The sequence below is a fragment of the Ailuropoda melanoleuca genome, chromosome 8 (assembly GCF_002007445.2).
Source record: "Ailuropoda melanoleuca isolate Jingjing chromosome 8, ASM200744v2, whole genome shotgun sequence".
Classification (NCBI taxonomy): Eukaryota; Metazoa; Chordata; class Mammalia; order Carnivora; family Ursidae; genus Ailuropoda; species Ailuropoda melanoleuca.
The window spans coordinates 46,370,829-46,387,214 of record NC_048225.1 but is presented as its reverse complement, the minus strand read 5'-3'; the positions used below and the strand labels follow the sequence as shown (position 1 = coordinate 46,387,214).

The window sequence follows — 16,386 nt, the reverse complement described above, 5'->3', positions numbered from 1 at the left end:
TTTTTAAAAATTGTTTGTATTTTCTTATTAGTGGTTATAGTGCTTCCCAAACCTTGTCTGCCCATCAAAATTGTCTGAGGGACTTTTACTAAGTACCAGTAATACCTGAACTTTAGGTCTGGTATGGGACACAAATGTACATTTTTAAAGAGCACCCCAGTTGATTCTGATGTCTGCAGTTTGGAACCTACAGCTCTATAGCCTACTGAGAGGTAAATCAGAGTGTTAAGTGTTAGGGAAAAGAGGCTGTGACTTGCTAACCTGGTCCCATAAAGCAGGGTTTCTCAACTTCTGTACTATTGATATTTTGGGCCAGATGTGTATTTGTTGAGGGGGATTCTCCTTTGTATTTTAAGATTTTAGTAGCATTCCAAGCCGCTAGATGCCAATAGTCTGTTCCCCTCCATCCCCCAAGTGTGACAAGCAAAAATGTCTCCAGATGTTGCCACATGTCCTTTGGGGGACGGGAATTCTCCCCAAGTTAAGAGCCACTGCCACAAAAAATAGAACAATCACAGTTTCGGTAGTTTGATAAAGCTAAAAGCAGCTCTCAGTACTTCTTTCTCTCAGTGTTCTCTTGCATAAATAGATATTACAAGTGACTAATCATAAAATTGGGGGGCTGGGTTAGATCTGGTATATTTTAAATAAATCAAGCATATTTCAGTTTTCCCAATTATCTTATATATAGTAGATTATGTATGGTCTTGTAATACACCATTAATCCTAAGAAACTGGGGTCTTCTTTAAACCTTCCTGTTTATAGTATTAATAGCAATAGCAGTTTGATACATCCTCCAATAGCAGGAAGCAGGACCTCCATTTAGGTCTTTCAGTGCTTGTTTATCCTGATATTTTATTACTGATATTTACCCCTCTATGTACATGCCACCTTCCTTCCACCCCCTCCCCAGAGCACTCAGACACTGGCTCTAGAAGAAGCATGTATTTCAGGACCAGCATCCTGTGAGCACATGAGCTGTTGTCTGTCTAAACTAGGTTCGTATTCAACTTTGTCTTGCAGTGAGAGCTTATAAGAAAATTGTTGAGTTGAGACACATGCTGGAAATTGCTGAGAGCAACTATAAACACTTGGGAGGGATAACAGAAGAAGATCTAAAGCAGAAGAAAGAACAGCTTGAGTTTGAAAAGTAATGTCCCTCAAAACTCTAATGGTTTGTTTTAGTTACCTTTCTAAATGCTTCAAAACTCTAAGGTTTGTTGATGAACAGCTTGTTTTTCCATCCTTAGCAAAGAATGTAAGGTTCTGTCCAGTTTTTGTCTTAAGCCCCTGGGTGGAGAAAGTGTTAAGATTATTTTTAGTTGTGGTAAAATACACATAACATGAACTATATCATCTTAACCGTTAATTCAGTAGCGTTAAGTACATCCACACTTTTGTGCAACCAATCTCCTGAACTCTTTTCATCTTGTAAAACTGAAACTATAGAGTTAAGACTTTTTAAAAAAATAATAAAGATTTATTTATTTATTTTAGAGAGAGAGCAAGAGATAGCATGGGCAGAGGGACAGGGAGAATCGCAAGCAGATTCCCTGAGTGGAGCCCGACATGGAGCTCTATCCCAGGACCCCAAGATCATGATCTGAGCTGAAATCAAGAGTCAGACACTCAACTGACTGAGCCACCCAGGCACCCCAGACTTTTTTTTTTTTTTGAGACCACAGCTCTTTGAGTTTCCACCAACCATCTCTAACCATTCCTATCCATGGGGAGTGGAAGGGTGGGAGGTGGAGCGAGAATTTGAGCCTGAGTCTGTTGGACTCCAAACCTGTTGTCTAAGATGATTACGATTTGGAACTTTTAACTCTAATTAATAACATTTCACTTTGAAATGGTTATACTTTGGTGTGATTTTGAACAGGTATTTTTTTTTTCAAGATTGCTTTAGCCTTTGTGGCCAGAATATACTTTCATGTCAGCTGAGACTGAAGTTGTCTTCTGAGTGAGCTTTAACACTTCTCTAGCACTGGTGCTCCACTTTGTGTTGAGTACATCTTAAGACATTTATTCCTCAGGTACAAACTCCTGCTTTTAGGTCTAATTGCCAAGAAAAACTGGGTAAGTATTAGTTTGAGGGATGTCTTTTTGATTTTATTGTTATCTTAGATCAGAGTCACAATACAACAAAGCATGGGTGAATTGCTCTGTGCTGGGGATGATTTTCCTTTAGTATTTGCTGAATTCTAGGCTTCCACAGTGGGCATTCTTCTTGCCTATTCCTGGTCTTAATCCCGCACACTTCCATACCAGAGCTACTACTGAGTGCTTTTAGATCGCCCTCCTGGAAACCTGACATCCTACCCAGCCTGCCTTGGGAATTCTCTTCCCCCTACCATCCAGCAATAAGGCAGAAAAATACCTTGGTTCAAGTCACATCATCTCTTGTCTGGGTTTATTTTAACGTCTTCCTGATATGTCTCCTAGCTTCCTGTCCCTGCCCCCTAATTCCTATACCCCAAAGTCTGTTCTCAACACAGTGTCCAGAGCAATCATGTTAAAACCTAGGTACAGTATATCTCGCATACCTTTGACTGAAAAGAATCCAGGCATGCAAAAGTATGTAATATGCACTTTCATTTATAAGCATAAGCAAAAGAAATCTAACAAGATAGATATTCAGAATGTGGTTCCTATGAGAAATGCAGGTTGCCTGGGAGGGGCATGGGGGAAATTTCTGAGGCAATGGAAATATTCTATATCTTGGTAGTGGTGGTGATTACAGAGTTTACACGTTAATCAAAACTCATTGAATTGTTCAGTTGATATTTGTGTATTTTACTCATAGTAATTTGTCAATCATTAAAAAAAAATACAAAAGCAAAAGCAAATCTCAGTCAGATCATGCTGTTTCTCTGCTCAGACTCTCCAGTTGCTTCCCACTTCACTCAGAGTGAGAGCCTAGGTCTGTGCTATGACCTCCAAGCCCCTGCTTGTTCTGGCTCCCTTTTGCCTCCCCGACTTACTACTCTTCCTTTTGTACTTTTTTTGTTGTTGTTGAAGATTTTATTTATTTATTTGACAGAGAGAGGGAGAGCACAAGCAGGGGGAGCAGCAAAGGGAGAGAGAGGGGCAGGGAGCAGGAAGCCCTACACGGGGCTCGATCCCAGGACCCTGGGACCACAACCCAAGCCGAAGGCAGATGCCCAACTGACTGAGCCGCCCAAGCACCCCAATCTTTTGTACTTTAAACTACTCCAGCCACATTGGCTTCTGGTTTTCTTCCAGTTTCCCAGGCATACTTCTGCTGTAGGGTCTTTACACTTGCTATTCCTTCTGTCCGGGATGCTTTTCCCCAGATGTCTACTTGGGTAGCTCTTTTATTTCCTTTAAGACTTTGCTCAGAAGACCCCTTCTCAGTAAGGCCTTCTTCCCTGGCCACTGTGTATGAAGTGTTAATCTCCTCCCTGACAACATTGATATTACTTTCTTGCTTTATTTTTTTTCTTCCTTAGCATTTTTCACCTTCCCCATTCCATATATTTACTTGTTTCTTTGTTTTCTTCCTCCACTGCTTAGGTAAGCCCCAGGAGGGCACATTTGGCCTGTTTTGTTCACTGCTCTATCCTTGGTGTCTAGATCAGTGCTGGCTCATAGTAGATTCCCCATTCATATTTGTCAGATTCTTTCTTTGTTTTATTTGCCTTAAATGCAATGCATGGATGCTTTTCACTGTGGCCAAAAATAATTGTTAGTTGATATTGGAGACTGATCGAGAACAACTTTTTTTGACAGGACCATCAAGGAGCTGCAGGGCCAGCTGGAGTACGAGCGGCTTCGTAGAGAAAAATTAGAAGGTCAGCTGGATGAGTATCGTGCAGAGGTGGATCACCTCAGGGAGACGCTGGAAAAGATTCAGGTCCCCGACTTTGCTGTGGTTGGTGTCCTTCTTAACAATTAATCTCTCTCAAGAAGTAGTATATAAGGGTAGCTAAGACCATAAGCTTTGGACTGGGGCTCTTTGGTTTGGTTCTTGGCCACAACGTTTTTTGGTTTGGACAAGTCGTTTAACTTCTCTGCCTTATTTTTTTTTTTTAAAGATTTTATTTATTTATTCGGCAGAGATAGAGACAGCCAGCCAGAGAGGGAACACAAGCAGGGGGAGTGGGAGAGGAGGAAGCAGGCTCATAGCAGAGGAGCCTGACGTGGGGCTCGATCCCATAACGCCGGGATCACGCCCTGAGCCGAAGGCAGATGCTTAACCGCTGTGCCACCCAGGCGCCCCACCTTCTCTGCCTAATTTTTAAACTGGAGATAATAATTTATACTTTGTAAAGTGTTGTGAAAATTAAAGGAATATATCTCTCTACATAGCTGCATCTTTATGTATATAACTATACAAAACTTTGTATGTACACACACACACACACACATACATATATATCCATATATGTACTGGTTAGAACAGCATCCTCATTCATAAGTGTACAGTAAGTGTTATTGAGACATGTAAGGAAAAATATTTTTTTATAAGCAGAGTGATAAGAATTCTCAGACAGCTAGAGTATATATATTTTAACATGCTAAATAGCCAGAATAAAGTGGAATGGAATCCATGTAAGAAAGCTTCAGCTCATCAAAAGAAGTTTTTAAGTATGTGTGCTGCCAAAGTGAGCATATCCTCAAAAGAAGTTTGAAGAATAGAAAGGAGCCAGAGTGCGATTTGTTCGGATTATAGAGTAATGAAAGCCAGCACTTGTAACACTTTACAGAGTTCTTTCATGTGTTATCACATGTCATTTGATTTGCCCTCATTTAACATGTGAGGAAACCAAGGCTCAGAGAGGTTAAGTGATTTGTCTAAATTCACACAGCTAGTAATGGTGGGACCAGTATTCAATTCCTAGTTTTTGATCCCATAGCCTTAGCTCTTTGCATAATTTTTAACTAGAATTATGAATTTGGAATTCAGAGTGACAAAAAGGACAACTATGTAGAAGAAAGCTGAAAAGAAATGAACATGAGAAACGGATACAAAGAATGAATACAGAAAAGCAGGTTGAGTATAGAGAATAGAGTGAATGTGGCAGCAAGAAACCCCCAGTGGTGCTTGTATTTGGGCCACCTAGTCTCAGAGTGGACAGGCAGAGAGCACCCTGGGGACATTCTGTGACCCTCACTCTCTTCTGTGAGTGAAGACGGCCATGATGTGGCCCTCAGGGAAGCTCATGTGACACGGTGTAGGGATTCAGGTATGCTTCATATTTTCCTTCCATATGGAGATGTTGTCTTCAGTCATCACGGGTGAGTTAATTCTGTTCCAGACCTGTATCACCTCTCATCTGATTAATAAAAAAAACTTCCTGGCTCCTTGTTATTTTGCACAAACTTATCATTAATCTCTTTAATAACCACATTTAAAATATTTAAGTACTCTACGTGCTTGTAAAATGTTAAAAACAGGGCAGTCGTTCCTTCCTACACCGAGTCCCGGGCTCTGGAGGAGGCTAGTGGGAGCAGTTTGGTATGTATGCCTTATGTTACAGTGTTCAATTCATTTACAAATACGTGTGTATTTCTCTGCACGTACAAATTCAAACGCTTTCGTGGAGTTTTGGTAGCTCACCAGTCCTTAATTTTCCAAGAGCTGTAATTAATTATAATAAACCATTCTCGTCATTTTTGTGGTGCTCACCTTGTACCACCTTTAGCCCCCGGGGGACTTTTGTACAGAGAGGCCAGCCCGCGCAGTCACAGGCTGTCAGCTAGAGGACTGGTGGACACTTACCTTTCAGTAACGACAACGGACAGCCCCAACCCCATTGTTGCCTCGTCACCCTGCAGGCACTCTGCCGACCCCACCGCCAGGACAGGAATGTGTGTTGTTTTGTCCAGCTCCTAGATCTTTCGGAGATTACCCAAGCCTCACCTTCTTCTGAGTCATTGTAAATTGATTTGTGTGCCTAGAAAACTTCTGTGTTTTAGTAGCTGTTTAAAATATTTTCTTACTCTGAAGTGTCTGTTTTCAAGGTTGGGTTTGATTCCATATTCTCCAGCACATCCTCCCTCAAAACTTTGCTCTCTTCCAACAATGTGTAGGTTTTCAGGAGAGCTGACTTGAGGGCCCTGTCCTCTGGGCCCATCGTTTTTTGCAGTCCTGCTTTAGGTTAATGGAATTTTTGTAAAAGAGCAAATGTCACCGACCTCGAATGGCAGCTGCAGGCCTGGCACTGCATTTCTACAAAGCTTCTGAGTCTCAATTTCATGTTTAAAAAGGGGATAACACCTATCTCACGAGATTGTATTGATGTTAAATGAAATACTGTGTGGACATACTGAGGTATTTTCTATCTAGTCGTATTCATGGTAGTATATTCCACCTTCTGCATGTCCTTTTCTCCTTTTTCCTTCCTTTCATTTTCTATATTCAAGTTGAATAAACATTGTCAGTAGATAAATAAATATGTAGAGTCCAGTGCTTCTGAGAGTAGGAGGAGTTAGTTTATTTGGGAGTCTAAATATATAAAGTAGAAATAAAATGAACTTTCCATTCAGTGCTCCGTTCTGTAGATTCTTTAAGAAATTCTGCCTCAATCTCCTGCCACCTTCTGGTCAGGACCTATGATTGCATTCAGCTGTACTGTTAAGACTTTCCCCCCTGTAATAGTATAATTTCTATCCAGGAAAAAATTTCTCAGGGTAGTTTCTCAGGATAGCTTGACATATATAATGCACTTAACTAGTTTTTGATAATAATAACTATTACTGTTTTGATAACAGTAACTATTTTTATAGCCCAAGGGTGTGGGCAGGAACAGCTTGGGGAATACTAACTCCAGGGGTGCGCTCTCTCCCCATGGCCACGTGCCTTGTGCTATTCTCGGAGCCCCTGCATTCAGCTCTGTCCTGACCAGCTGGGTGCAAGAAGAATTATTCACAGGTGATTAACATCCAGTGAGCATGCACTGTATTTCCAACCCTCTCTTGCTCCTTCCCATGACATTCATTAAATGAATCTTCTGTGCTGGGTCCTGAGAATACTGTGATGGATGAGAAATATTTGGGAACAGTGGTGGCAGGCAGAGTGGGCAGTAGAAGGGTGTTGTGTGAACACAGGAGGGCACGGAGGAACCAAGGAATGTGATTCCTAGCACTACGGGGCTTGCAGCGAATCCAGAGGAGGACTTTCTAACACCGTGCATGTCAGCAGTATATTGAGAAGTGCTAGGCTAAGATAAAAGAAATAACGAGATGTTTTCTTTTGGGGATGTATCCGGTAGAGACGGGACTGGTTGATTTCTCTCGATGTCCCCTAGTCTGTGAGTCAGCAGGTAAGATGATGTACTGGTACTTCTGATTGGGGAATTTATTTACACGAACTCCTAAAAGAAATTTAATCCAGAGTTGAAACTATTAGTATGGATAATTTTTTTTTTTTTGGAACAGATAATATAGAAAGATGAGATTGTGTCTGGTGTACTTATCTCATTTGGCCCTCTTTTCCTTTGTAGGAAGATGACTTTTCTTGTGAATCAAGCAAAGAAAAGAGGCGAATTAAGAAAAAGGTGTCTTCTGGGGGAGTTTTTGTGAGAAGGTACTAATCAGTGAAATAACCTTAAATAAACTTGCTTGATTTTTCTCTTTTATTTTTAAATTGATATAAATGTAAATCTATATAAATTCTCCTCAGTCTTATATACTATTCCAATTCCGAAGGCAGAAATATGTTATATAATGTCAAAGGGACTGCTAAAATTACACGCACTTAGCTGGACCCCCTCCCAAAAAACTTTTTATATATTTATGTAGGCAAGACTATATTTATGAGTAATTAATTTTGCAAATATTCATACAAACTTTAAAATTTAAGGCGGTACACTCTAATAGAAGAAATGTAGACATTAAAATATCTTTTACTTTCTAGAGAGTATCATTTTTTAACTTTTCAGATGACTTTTAAAAAGCATCTGGACTTGGGAGAAAATACAAAATAGGACGAGTAAATTTTAGAAAAGGGCATCATTACAGTAACAACCAAATATCTCAGGAAAGTTTTACATAAAATAAAAATCTGCTCTTGTAAAAGAAAAAGAACCCCATAATACATGTTTGCTAAGAATACTGATTTAAATAATTTTAGAATTCAACCATTGTTCTGTCTTGCAAGCTTTATAAGAAAGCAGTATAAAAATTAGGCCGACTGGACAGGATAAAAAACACATGGCTTTATTATTCTCTCTTCCCTTCCTCCTCCACCCCCTGACGTTACTGACCAAAAAACGACGACAGCATTTCATTTCAGTTCTGACTTCATGCCCTCCTTTCTAACTCTACCCACTTCCTCCTCGATGTAGCCAATTTGTGACTGTCTTGGGGCAGTTGTCTAGATCTGCCTCCCCCTAAAGATCTGATTTTTGGCTTTGGGCCTGTCAGCAGCCTTCTCACTACACATCGGACTGCCCAACCTCGGGGCTCTAGCACGTACTTTCCGTGGACGCTTAAAGGCCATTCTGACACAGTATTGTCAGGACCAGTTTGCCCTGACATGAGTCTGTTTGAGTGCGCAGAGCGAGACCAGTTCAGGCTGGTCAGGGGTCTGTAAGCAAGTTTTAAAAAAATGCCTTACCCGTCCTTTTGATAACCTTTATAATCATTTGTTAGTTTCTCTGTGGTTTGCAAGAGGCCTTCGATCTGTAATAAAACGTTAATTTGGTACATACTCTGTGTGAGACCTGTGCCAAGTCCTTTCCATGTATTATCTATCTCTTAATTCCCACCACAGCAGGAGATAGGTATAGTTTACAGATGGAAATTAAGTAATTTGGGCAGAATCCCACAGCACTATGAAGCCAGGATTCTAACCTCAGCGGGGAAAGTTCAGAGTCTGCATTTTTAACCACTATAGGAATTCCCAAATCAGTTTCTCACCTTGGGACTACACACAGTAGTAGTGTACTTCCTTCTTCCTTCTAGGAAGACCCTAAAGTGAATCCCAACACTGTACACAGTTTGTTATACTTGCTCCAGTTTTCTCAAGGCCACTTCTCCAGTCTCTCTCTGTACCAGTGAGGTAGGAAATAACTGGAAGAGTGTTGTCATAGAAGCATGCACTCTTGGAGTTTCCTTGGTTGTCCCCCAGTACCTGTTTTCCCTTTTTGCACAGCCACCTGGCCTTGTGGCTGCTCAGGATAAAGACTAACTTCCCAATCTCCTTTGCAGCTAAGACACCAAGTTGTAGCCAACAGAGTGTGAGCAAAAATGGTGTCTATAACCTCAGGGTCATGACCTTAAAGGGAAGGGGCTTGCCCACATCTTGCCCCTTTCTGCTTCTGGAATGTGGATATGGTGGTGAGTCACCTGGACCTTGTGAATGGGTGACACCAGGGATGGTAGAACAATAAGATAAAAAGGATCCTGCGCCCGGAAACTGTGGAGCCGACATACTAGCCTAGGAATGCTTATACCTGGACTGTAGGTAAGAGAAAACTTAAACCCCTTTGTTATCTAAACCATTATTATTTTGGGTGTTATTATAGCCACTGAATCAAACTTGTAATATAATCCTGAAATTATATGTATTTAATCATAAATCACATATATGTATTACTGTCCTGTTATGCATGGTGTTTTCCAACACAATCAATTCTTGGATTTTCTGGACACTGTCTGGGTGTTCAACGATTCAATTCTGAGACTAACTTCCCAGAGTTAGTTAGCGTCAGACTCCAGAGGTTAAGAGCTCTGTCCCATAGGAAGGTCCCCATTTCAGACACCCTTTTGCAAGTCCCAGGTTGTCACTGGTACTTCTGACTCATCAGCGGTACATTTGGGGTTTCCTGAACCCCTTCCTCAGGTTCCAGTTGGCTGGAATGACTAACAGAACTCAGAAATTCTAACACTTGACTGTCACCAGTTTATTAGAAAGGATACATCTCAGGAACAGCCAAAAGGAGGAGCATAGGGCAAGGCATGGAGCGAGAGGTGCTTGGGGCTTCCATGACCTCCCTACCTGTGCCACCCTCCCAGCACCTTGATGTGTTCAGTGGATTGGCCAGTGGGAACTGAGCTCAATCTCCAGGTCCTTTTCTGTCCTCCCCCTTTCCCAGAGGTTGAGTTGGGAGGTCAGGGAGGCTGAAAGTTCCAATCTATAATCATGCCTTGGTCTATTTGGCAACCAGTCCCCATTCTGAAGTTGTTATAGAAGGGCTCCTGGCCACCTATCATCTCAGCATATAAAACACACTCTTACCATTCAGGAGATTGGAAGGATTTTAGGAGCTTTGTGCCAAGAAAACAGAAGCTTGTAATTACCCCTATCAAGAAAGTGCAAGGGTTTTAGGAGAGCTGGGCCAGGAACTGTGGATAAAGACCAAATATATATATATATACATACACACACATATATAAATTATGCCATATTAATGAAACACAAAAATAGAAGTGAAAAAGATGTTAGCTAGAAGAAGAAATGTTTTTTTCCCGTGCCTTAGATTGTTCGTTCATCTCTCGAGATAGGGGCCTCAACTTGTAAGCGACTAGAGTACCGAGTAAGAAAGAGCCTGGCATTTAAAGACTGTGTGAAGTTACAGCTGTGTGACCTTAACTTCATTTAGCTTGTTTTTTCAGCTGTAAAATAATAAGGATTAATACCACCCCTAAGAGGACTGCTTTGAGGAAAAAAAAAAAGGTGAGTTGATAGATATTATTTAGCATATTCCCTCTTGTACAGTCTGTGGTAGCTAGTATTCAACAAAACAACAATCAGGACATTCAGCACTGGTGACCATTGCTTTTTCCATTGCCTTGTTTTTTTCTTTATATTAAAAAAATACTGCATACTTTTAAATATTCATGTATCTAAATTCTTAAAGATTGACAAAATGGGAATTATAAACTTTGTTTTTCAAATATGGTGAAGGGTGTTCACTGACTCTCGACTAGTCCTTATATGACCCTGCCTCGTCTACTTTGTCACCAAATAGAAGTTTACTGAATTTAAGTGAATCATAAAAAAAAAAAACCCAAAACGCCTCTTCATTTTATGTAATAAATTTAAGATGGGTTCCTAAGAAGCAGGGATAAACTGGTTTTTGTGAATCAAAAAACTCAAGTATATGTAAAATAATCTGAGCTCAAGACATAGCAACTCGAAGACTTCATACCGAGTATCATACAGTTGCACTAGGGCACACATTATTTTAAAGTTCATTGTTTTAATTCACTACCAAGAAACCCAATCTCCATATAGGGTAAGTTGCCTTTTAAAATCCAAACAACTTTGTTAAAACAACATTTTATTTTCTATGAAAAATACTTACCCGGGAGGCTGAATACAATAACAAGTATGTAGGGAATAGTTTTTAAATTTGCAGCAGACATCAAAGAGATCCTGTAAGATATACATTTGTTCAAGCAAACACAAGAAAACTCTGGATCAGTTTCTATGAACTATTAAAAGGATAAAGACAAAAAGCCTCTTTATCTCAAATCAATCAGGTTTTGAACAACAGCTTTTCAACATAATAAAGACACACACAAAACACAAACTCAAAGCACATCTTCCTATTTTAAAATATTTTTTAGTCCGTATGTACTTTGAATAATCTTGTTGTATTGAGTGTCTGCTGCAACTTTCATGTTCGGAGTAAATCTCTCCTGGCGTAGTGTTCTAAGTCCACAGCAGCAGCAGAACAGAGCAGTTTCTCTACTACTTCCAGATTCTGTAAAATCCCAATGCTATTGCAAGGCAAGTAAACACCGAGGCTGTGAAAAGAAGATACCATTTTATGGGTCACACATTCGATACTATTTTGCAGAGACAAACACAATAATGTCATCTTCAAATTAAATGAAGAGCAAACGTGGAACACTACATCAAAAACTCATGATGTACTGTATGGTGACTAACAACATAATAAAAAATTGTTTAAAAAATGAAGAGCAAAAAACAAAGGAAATCCAACCAATTTTCTACCTTCGGTGTTTTATTCCCAGAAAATTACGCTAGGGATAAAGTATATCCTTTAGGGCACATAGGCACCAATTCTTAAAAGCTTCCTATATTTGAAACCAGAACAAGGACGACAATTTACAAATTATGTCAGTTAGACTCTAGAAACAGTGCTTAAAGTCATTAACATTAGCATTGACAATGACTACTTTAAATAATTATGAAATCTAATTTTAGATCTTATAAATGGGAAAACCTTACCTGTATTAAAAAATGATGTAGTTAAGCTAATAAAATAGACATCCGTATCATCCATGAGAAGAAAACTTTAATTGCCTTGTCAGTGTATTTAAAAACAATTTCATGATCATAAAAAATTTATACATGAAATTTTAATGAAAATCCTCTTAAAAAAAAAAATCACAGGTGGAAGAAAAGGCTTTTAAAGTAATTAATATGCCACCTACTCTTTGTTAGATTCCAGACAGAAAGCCTTTTTGTTCTTTAAGAAGCTGAATCTGGGTGAGGCTTTTAGGGACTCCCTAGTTTCTAGTTTGTTTAAATAATCTCGACTTTTAAAATAGAGACCCAGAGACGAATGGCAAACTTTTATGAATAAAGAAACAGCCTTTCATAGCAAAGCTACTGTAATTTAAACACATAACTCTACACATTATCCCACTGGATCCTAATGACTGAAATTTGGTTAATGACAAGGTCATTTCCTTAATTTTTTTTTTTCCATTGATTTCAAGAAAAGGGATTAGGTCTAAGACACACAGAGAGGCTGGATATTTGAGGAAAAAGAGTAACACTTAAGTTTCTTGTCAATAATGCATTCTGGTCAATTATACATTCATCCATTTGATCCTGATACTATTTACCATGTTCCACTGCAGTGTGCTGAGCAATTATATACGTTACGTTATCTAACCACAACTAAAACCATGTAAAACTGGTGATTTTATCCCATTGTAAAGACAAGGCAACAAGCCCAAAGTTATAAATTGCTGGCAAGTGGCAGAACAAGGACTCGACATTATAGGTACCCGAGTCCAGAGTTATTGATTAAAAACCATTCTGTTACTCTTATTTATCCCTCGTCACCTGAAGGATTCAATCTGATTTCTCATTTCTTGAGCCACATAGTGCTGTGTAGGTGATTATATTCTCTGCTAACCCAAACAGCTGATAAATTGAGTCTCAGACTACCAAACGAACACTTATTTATTTTGAGGAAGGAGGCATTTCATTCCTTTTTAGAATAAACAACATAATGGCTACCGTACTGAAGTTTCTTTCTGTTGGGAGCGGTTACTGTGTCTCACTGGTGTTACTTTGCTACCCAAGTTGCTTTCACCTTTGTTGTTTATCTTCTATGGCCTGTCAAGGGACACACCCCTACACAGGATGCTCAGGTGAGCATGTACCCGATACCTCGTAAGCAGTCTGTAGTGTTAGCTTGTCTTATTACTTGTCTGTTTAGAACAGAATCTGCCGCATTAACTATATAGATCACGTAGAACAGCCATTATCTTACAGCTCTCATCGCTTTAGCAACAGTGATCTGGGTCAGAGGGTGGTGTCTGACACAAAAATGGGCCATTCCCTTCCCAGGGATGTTCTGAATTGGAAATAAGGAAAGGGGTAATTTTTCTTGGTTGGTGAAACCTGAATGATAGGAGTTTGGAAGCTACTAGTAGCCATGTTTCCAACAGAGCGAGAAAGATGGCGTAAGAGAATGAGGCAGATATTCAGAGACAAGATACAGAGTAGACTGTGATTCCAATTATTCCTGAGGTCAAGCTGGACCTCTGCCCTTCCACAATTCAATAGGTAAACTAATACATCTTCTTTTAATGCCTAAGCTAGTTCAAGTTGGATGTCTGATCACTGAAAGTAAAAGTCTTGGCTGATAGATGCTGGTAAACCAAATAACTAAACTGATTATAATTTATAATTTTATAAGGGTTTCTTCTCTAAGGGAAATCCAAGGTCTTGAATGCTGGGGCTTGTTTTTTTTTTTAAGTATCTTTTTTCATTTTCCCCCCCTCTGCTCTTGGTTAAATTCATATGTGAATAAGTGAAATACTGTTTTATTGGCAACATCTCAGGTAGTCTACATGCAATAGATCCACTCGTGATGTTACCTGACCACCAAGAAAGAGTATGGGATTTCAATTACCTAAAAGGCTTAACAGTAACAGCAGCAATAACATATATTTGAAGGATAAGGCAGAAGAAAGAAAATGCCTTCAGAATGGCTGGTTGCAAATCCTCAGTGAAAAAAGGAAAGGAAGGTAACTCTGGAAAAAGTATTTTTTGTAAACAATGACTTGTTAATTTCTTTTGTCACTGCCCCTAAGCCTATTCAATATTCAAGTATGCCTTACATTCAGCCACTACTGAAAGAAAGCTTTCTGGAGACCACCACCATCTTCAAACTGGGGGTGAAGGGACTTGAACTAAGATAAGGATCTAGGTAAACACTCTAGAGGAAGGTGAGTAGCCTCTGAAGCTCCTCCTAACCCGGGTTGCTCTGAGATCTATTTTGAAAGTGGGAATGAACACTGCACACTGGGCTATTGTGTAATTTCCCCTGAGCATCACCAGTGACTGAAGATCTCTGGTTCTAGAGACTCAGAACTTACTTTAGCCTTAGAACTCTTTTTCAAATGAATCTTCAACAGAAGCTCAGTATTTTAAAAAGATAAAATATTTTAAAAGTTTCAAGTTGAAGAGGGGAAGGGAGGAATTTATCAGCTGAGGGCTGGGGGCTCCACCTTCACTCTTAGAGGCTGCCCAGAAAACCACTGATGGTATGAATCAGCAGTTTTATTTTGGACAACAATTCAGTAATGTAAACCATTTTAATGTGCCTAACCTTTGGATCTGCAATTTTAGATGTTCCTAAACAATTATACAGAACTACTAACATAAGGGCACAAAGATGTGTGTGTATGTCACACACATGGCTGTTGGGTACAATATCGTTTCTAATAATGAGAAATTGGGAGCAGAATGTTTGCTAATAGAGGTTTGGAAAAATACAGCATTTTCATACAATGGAATACTTTCTAGTAAAAAAATACACATGTATTGATATGCAAAGATACTCAAAACATTTGGTTAAATTTGAAAAAGCTGTAGTCTGTACAATACAATCTAGTTATTATTTTTAATAATCTGCAATATTTATATATAGAAGAAAAAGCCTAGAAAGAGCTATATTCCAATAGTAAAACACATTACTTTTTATAAAAAGAAAGAAAAGTACTACGAAAGTAGGGCACTCTTCTCACTCCTTCGGGCCTTGTAACTGGGTCAGGTCACATGGTATTTGAGGAGCTCAGTATGTGACAATCTAATTTTTGGGTCTCTGATATTTGTGGTCAGCTGGATTCAGAGTAAAAGGTAATTTTTCCCCAATGCTTGCTATGGTTTTTGCCTCTGTTTTAGTGATCTTTCTCTGTAAGTCCATTCAAATCCTTAAGGAAGAACACAGGAACAAAAGTAAAATTTTCATTCTTTTCCATTGTGGAACAACCAATTTATCTTTTGCATCACTTTGTATTTGTTTTTATGTATTTCTTTGCTATCCATATGCTTTTTCCTATTAGTAGGTTGCAGAGTTACCCGTTAAACTTATACCCTAAATTTACTGCCTGTTAAACTTCTATTCTTCCAGCATTGCAAGTGATAAAGGGAATGTGTTCTAGCTCCTCTTTTTTTTCTTTTGTGTTCCATGGTTACCCTGGGAGACAGGAGCTAACAGGTCTCAATATCAAATGACAGCAATTACTTTCTCTGACAAACATAATGTTAAAAAGAATACCACAGGCCCCAAATGGCATCACTTAAGCCAAGTCCCCAGACTGGGGCTTAATACCTGATTGCAGTTTAAACCTTCGTGTGGTCTTAACCAGTCAGTCAGGAATTTTGTGGATCAGTGACGAGTCTGCCACGTGAGTCCTCTCCATCCCCCACAAGAAGATGAAGTAATCTGCATGAGACATCCTGTTCTTCAGCAAGGGAAAGTGACTTTGCCTGAAACAATCCTTTTGCTAATAACCTACTTGTCCCACTCTCCTTTTCACCTTCCTTTTCTTTTTTTAAGTTTTACTTAAGTAATCTCTATACCCAATGTGGAGCTCAAACTCATGACCCCAAGATCAAGAGTCATACACTCTCTCAACTGAGCCAGCCAAGTGGCCCCAAACCTTACATTTTGTACAACTCCTGGGAGCTCCCCTCTGCTGGCTAAATGAGATGCTGCCCAATTCATGAATGATTTAATAAAGCCAATTAGATCTTCAAGTATACTCAGTTTTGTTTTTTTAACAGATTTGGTGGCAGTGGTGGGATCTGAAGCAAACATCTATTGGCATCTGGGGACAATGAGAAACACAGGTGTGGCACCCTGCAAACGCTGAGAGTTCACTGTCTGTCTTGCCATTTGAGGGCCTTTGGTAAGTCA

At 39.4% G+C, this 16,386-nt stretch overlaps 2 protein-coding genes across 8 annotated transcripts in view; one reads left to right on the top strand and one right to left on the bottom strand.

The window, feature by feature from the left end:
• Positions 1 to 11,085, top strand: part of ANKRD42 (ankyrin repeat domain 42) — a gene marked incomplete at its 5' end in the record, with an annotated part of 64,587 nt that extends 53,502 nt beyond the window's left edge. Inside the window, 3 exons of the mRNA XM_034667595.1 lie at positions 1,025 to 1,151; positions 3,755 to 3,896; positions 7,471 to 11,085. Coding sequence (XP_034523486.1) covers positions 1,025 to 1,151; positions 3,755 to 3,896; positions 7,471 to 7,560 — 359 coding nt within the window. The remainder of the gene's footprint in view (positions 1 to 1,024; positions 1,152 to 3,754; positions 3,897 to 7,470) is intronic.
• Positions 11,086 to 11,236: 151 nt separating this feature from the next.
• The window catches only part of CCDC90B (coiled-coil domain containing 90B), a 39,992-nt gene continuing 34,842 nt past the window's right edge, over positions 11,237 to 16,386 (bottom strand). For 3 of the 7 annotated variants that reach the window (XM_019808863.2, XM_034666241.1, XM_034666239.1), the window contains 2 exons: positions 15,799 to 15,912; positions 11,237 to 11,722 (listed from right to left, as the gene is read on the bottom strand). In XM_019808863.2, the coding sequence (XP_019664422.1) occupies positions 15,836 to 15,912 (77 nt within the window). In that variant the 3' untranslated portion in view covers positions 11,237 to 11,722; positions 15,799 to 15,835. Of the gene's footprint in view, positions 11,723 to 15,798; positions 15,913 to 16,386 lie in introns of those variants that run through there. The other 4 variants (XM_034666244.1, XM_034666240.1, XM_034666242.1 and 1 more) reach the window with 2 other exon arrangements.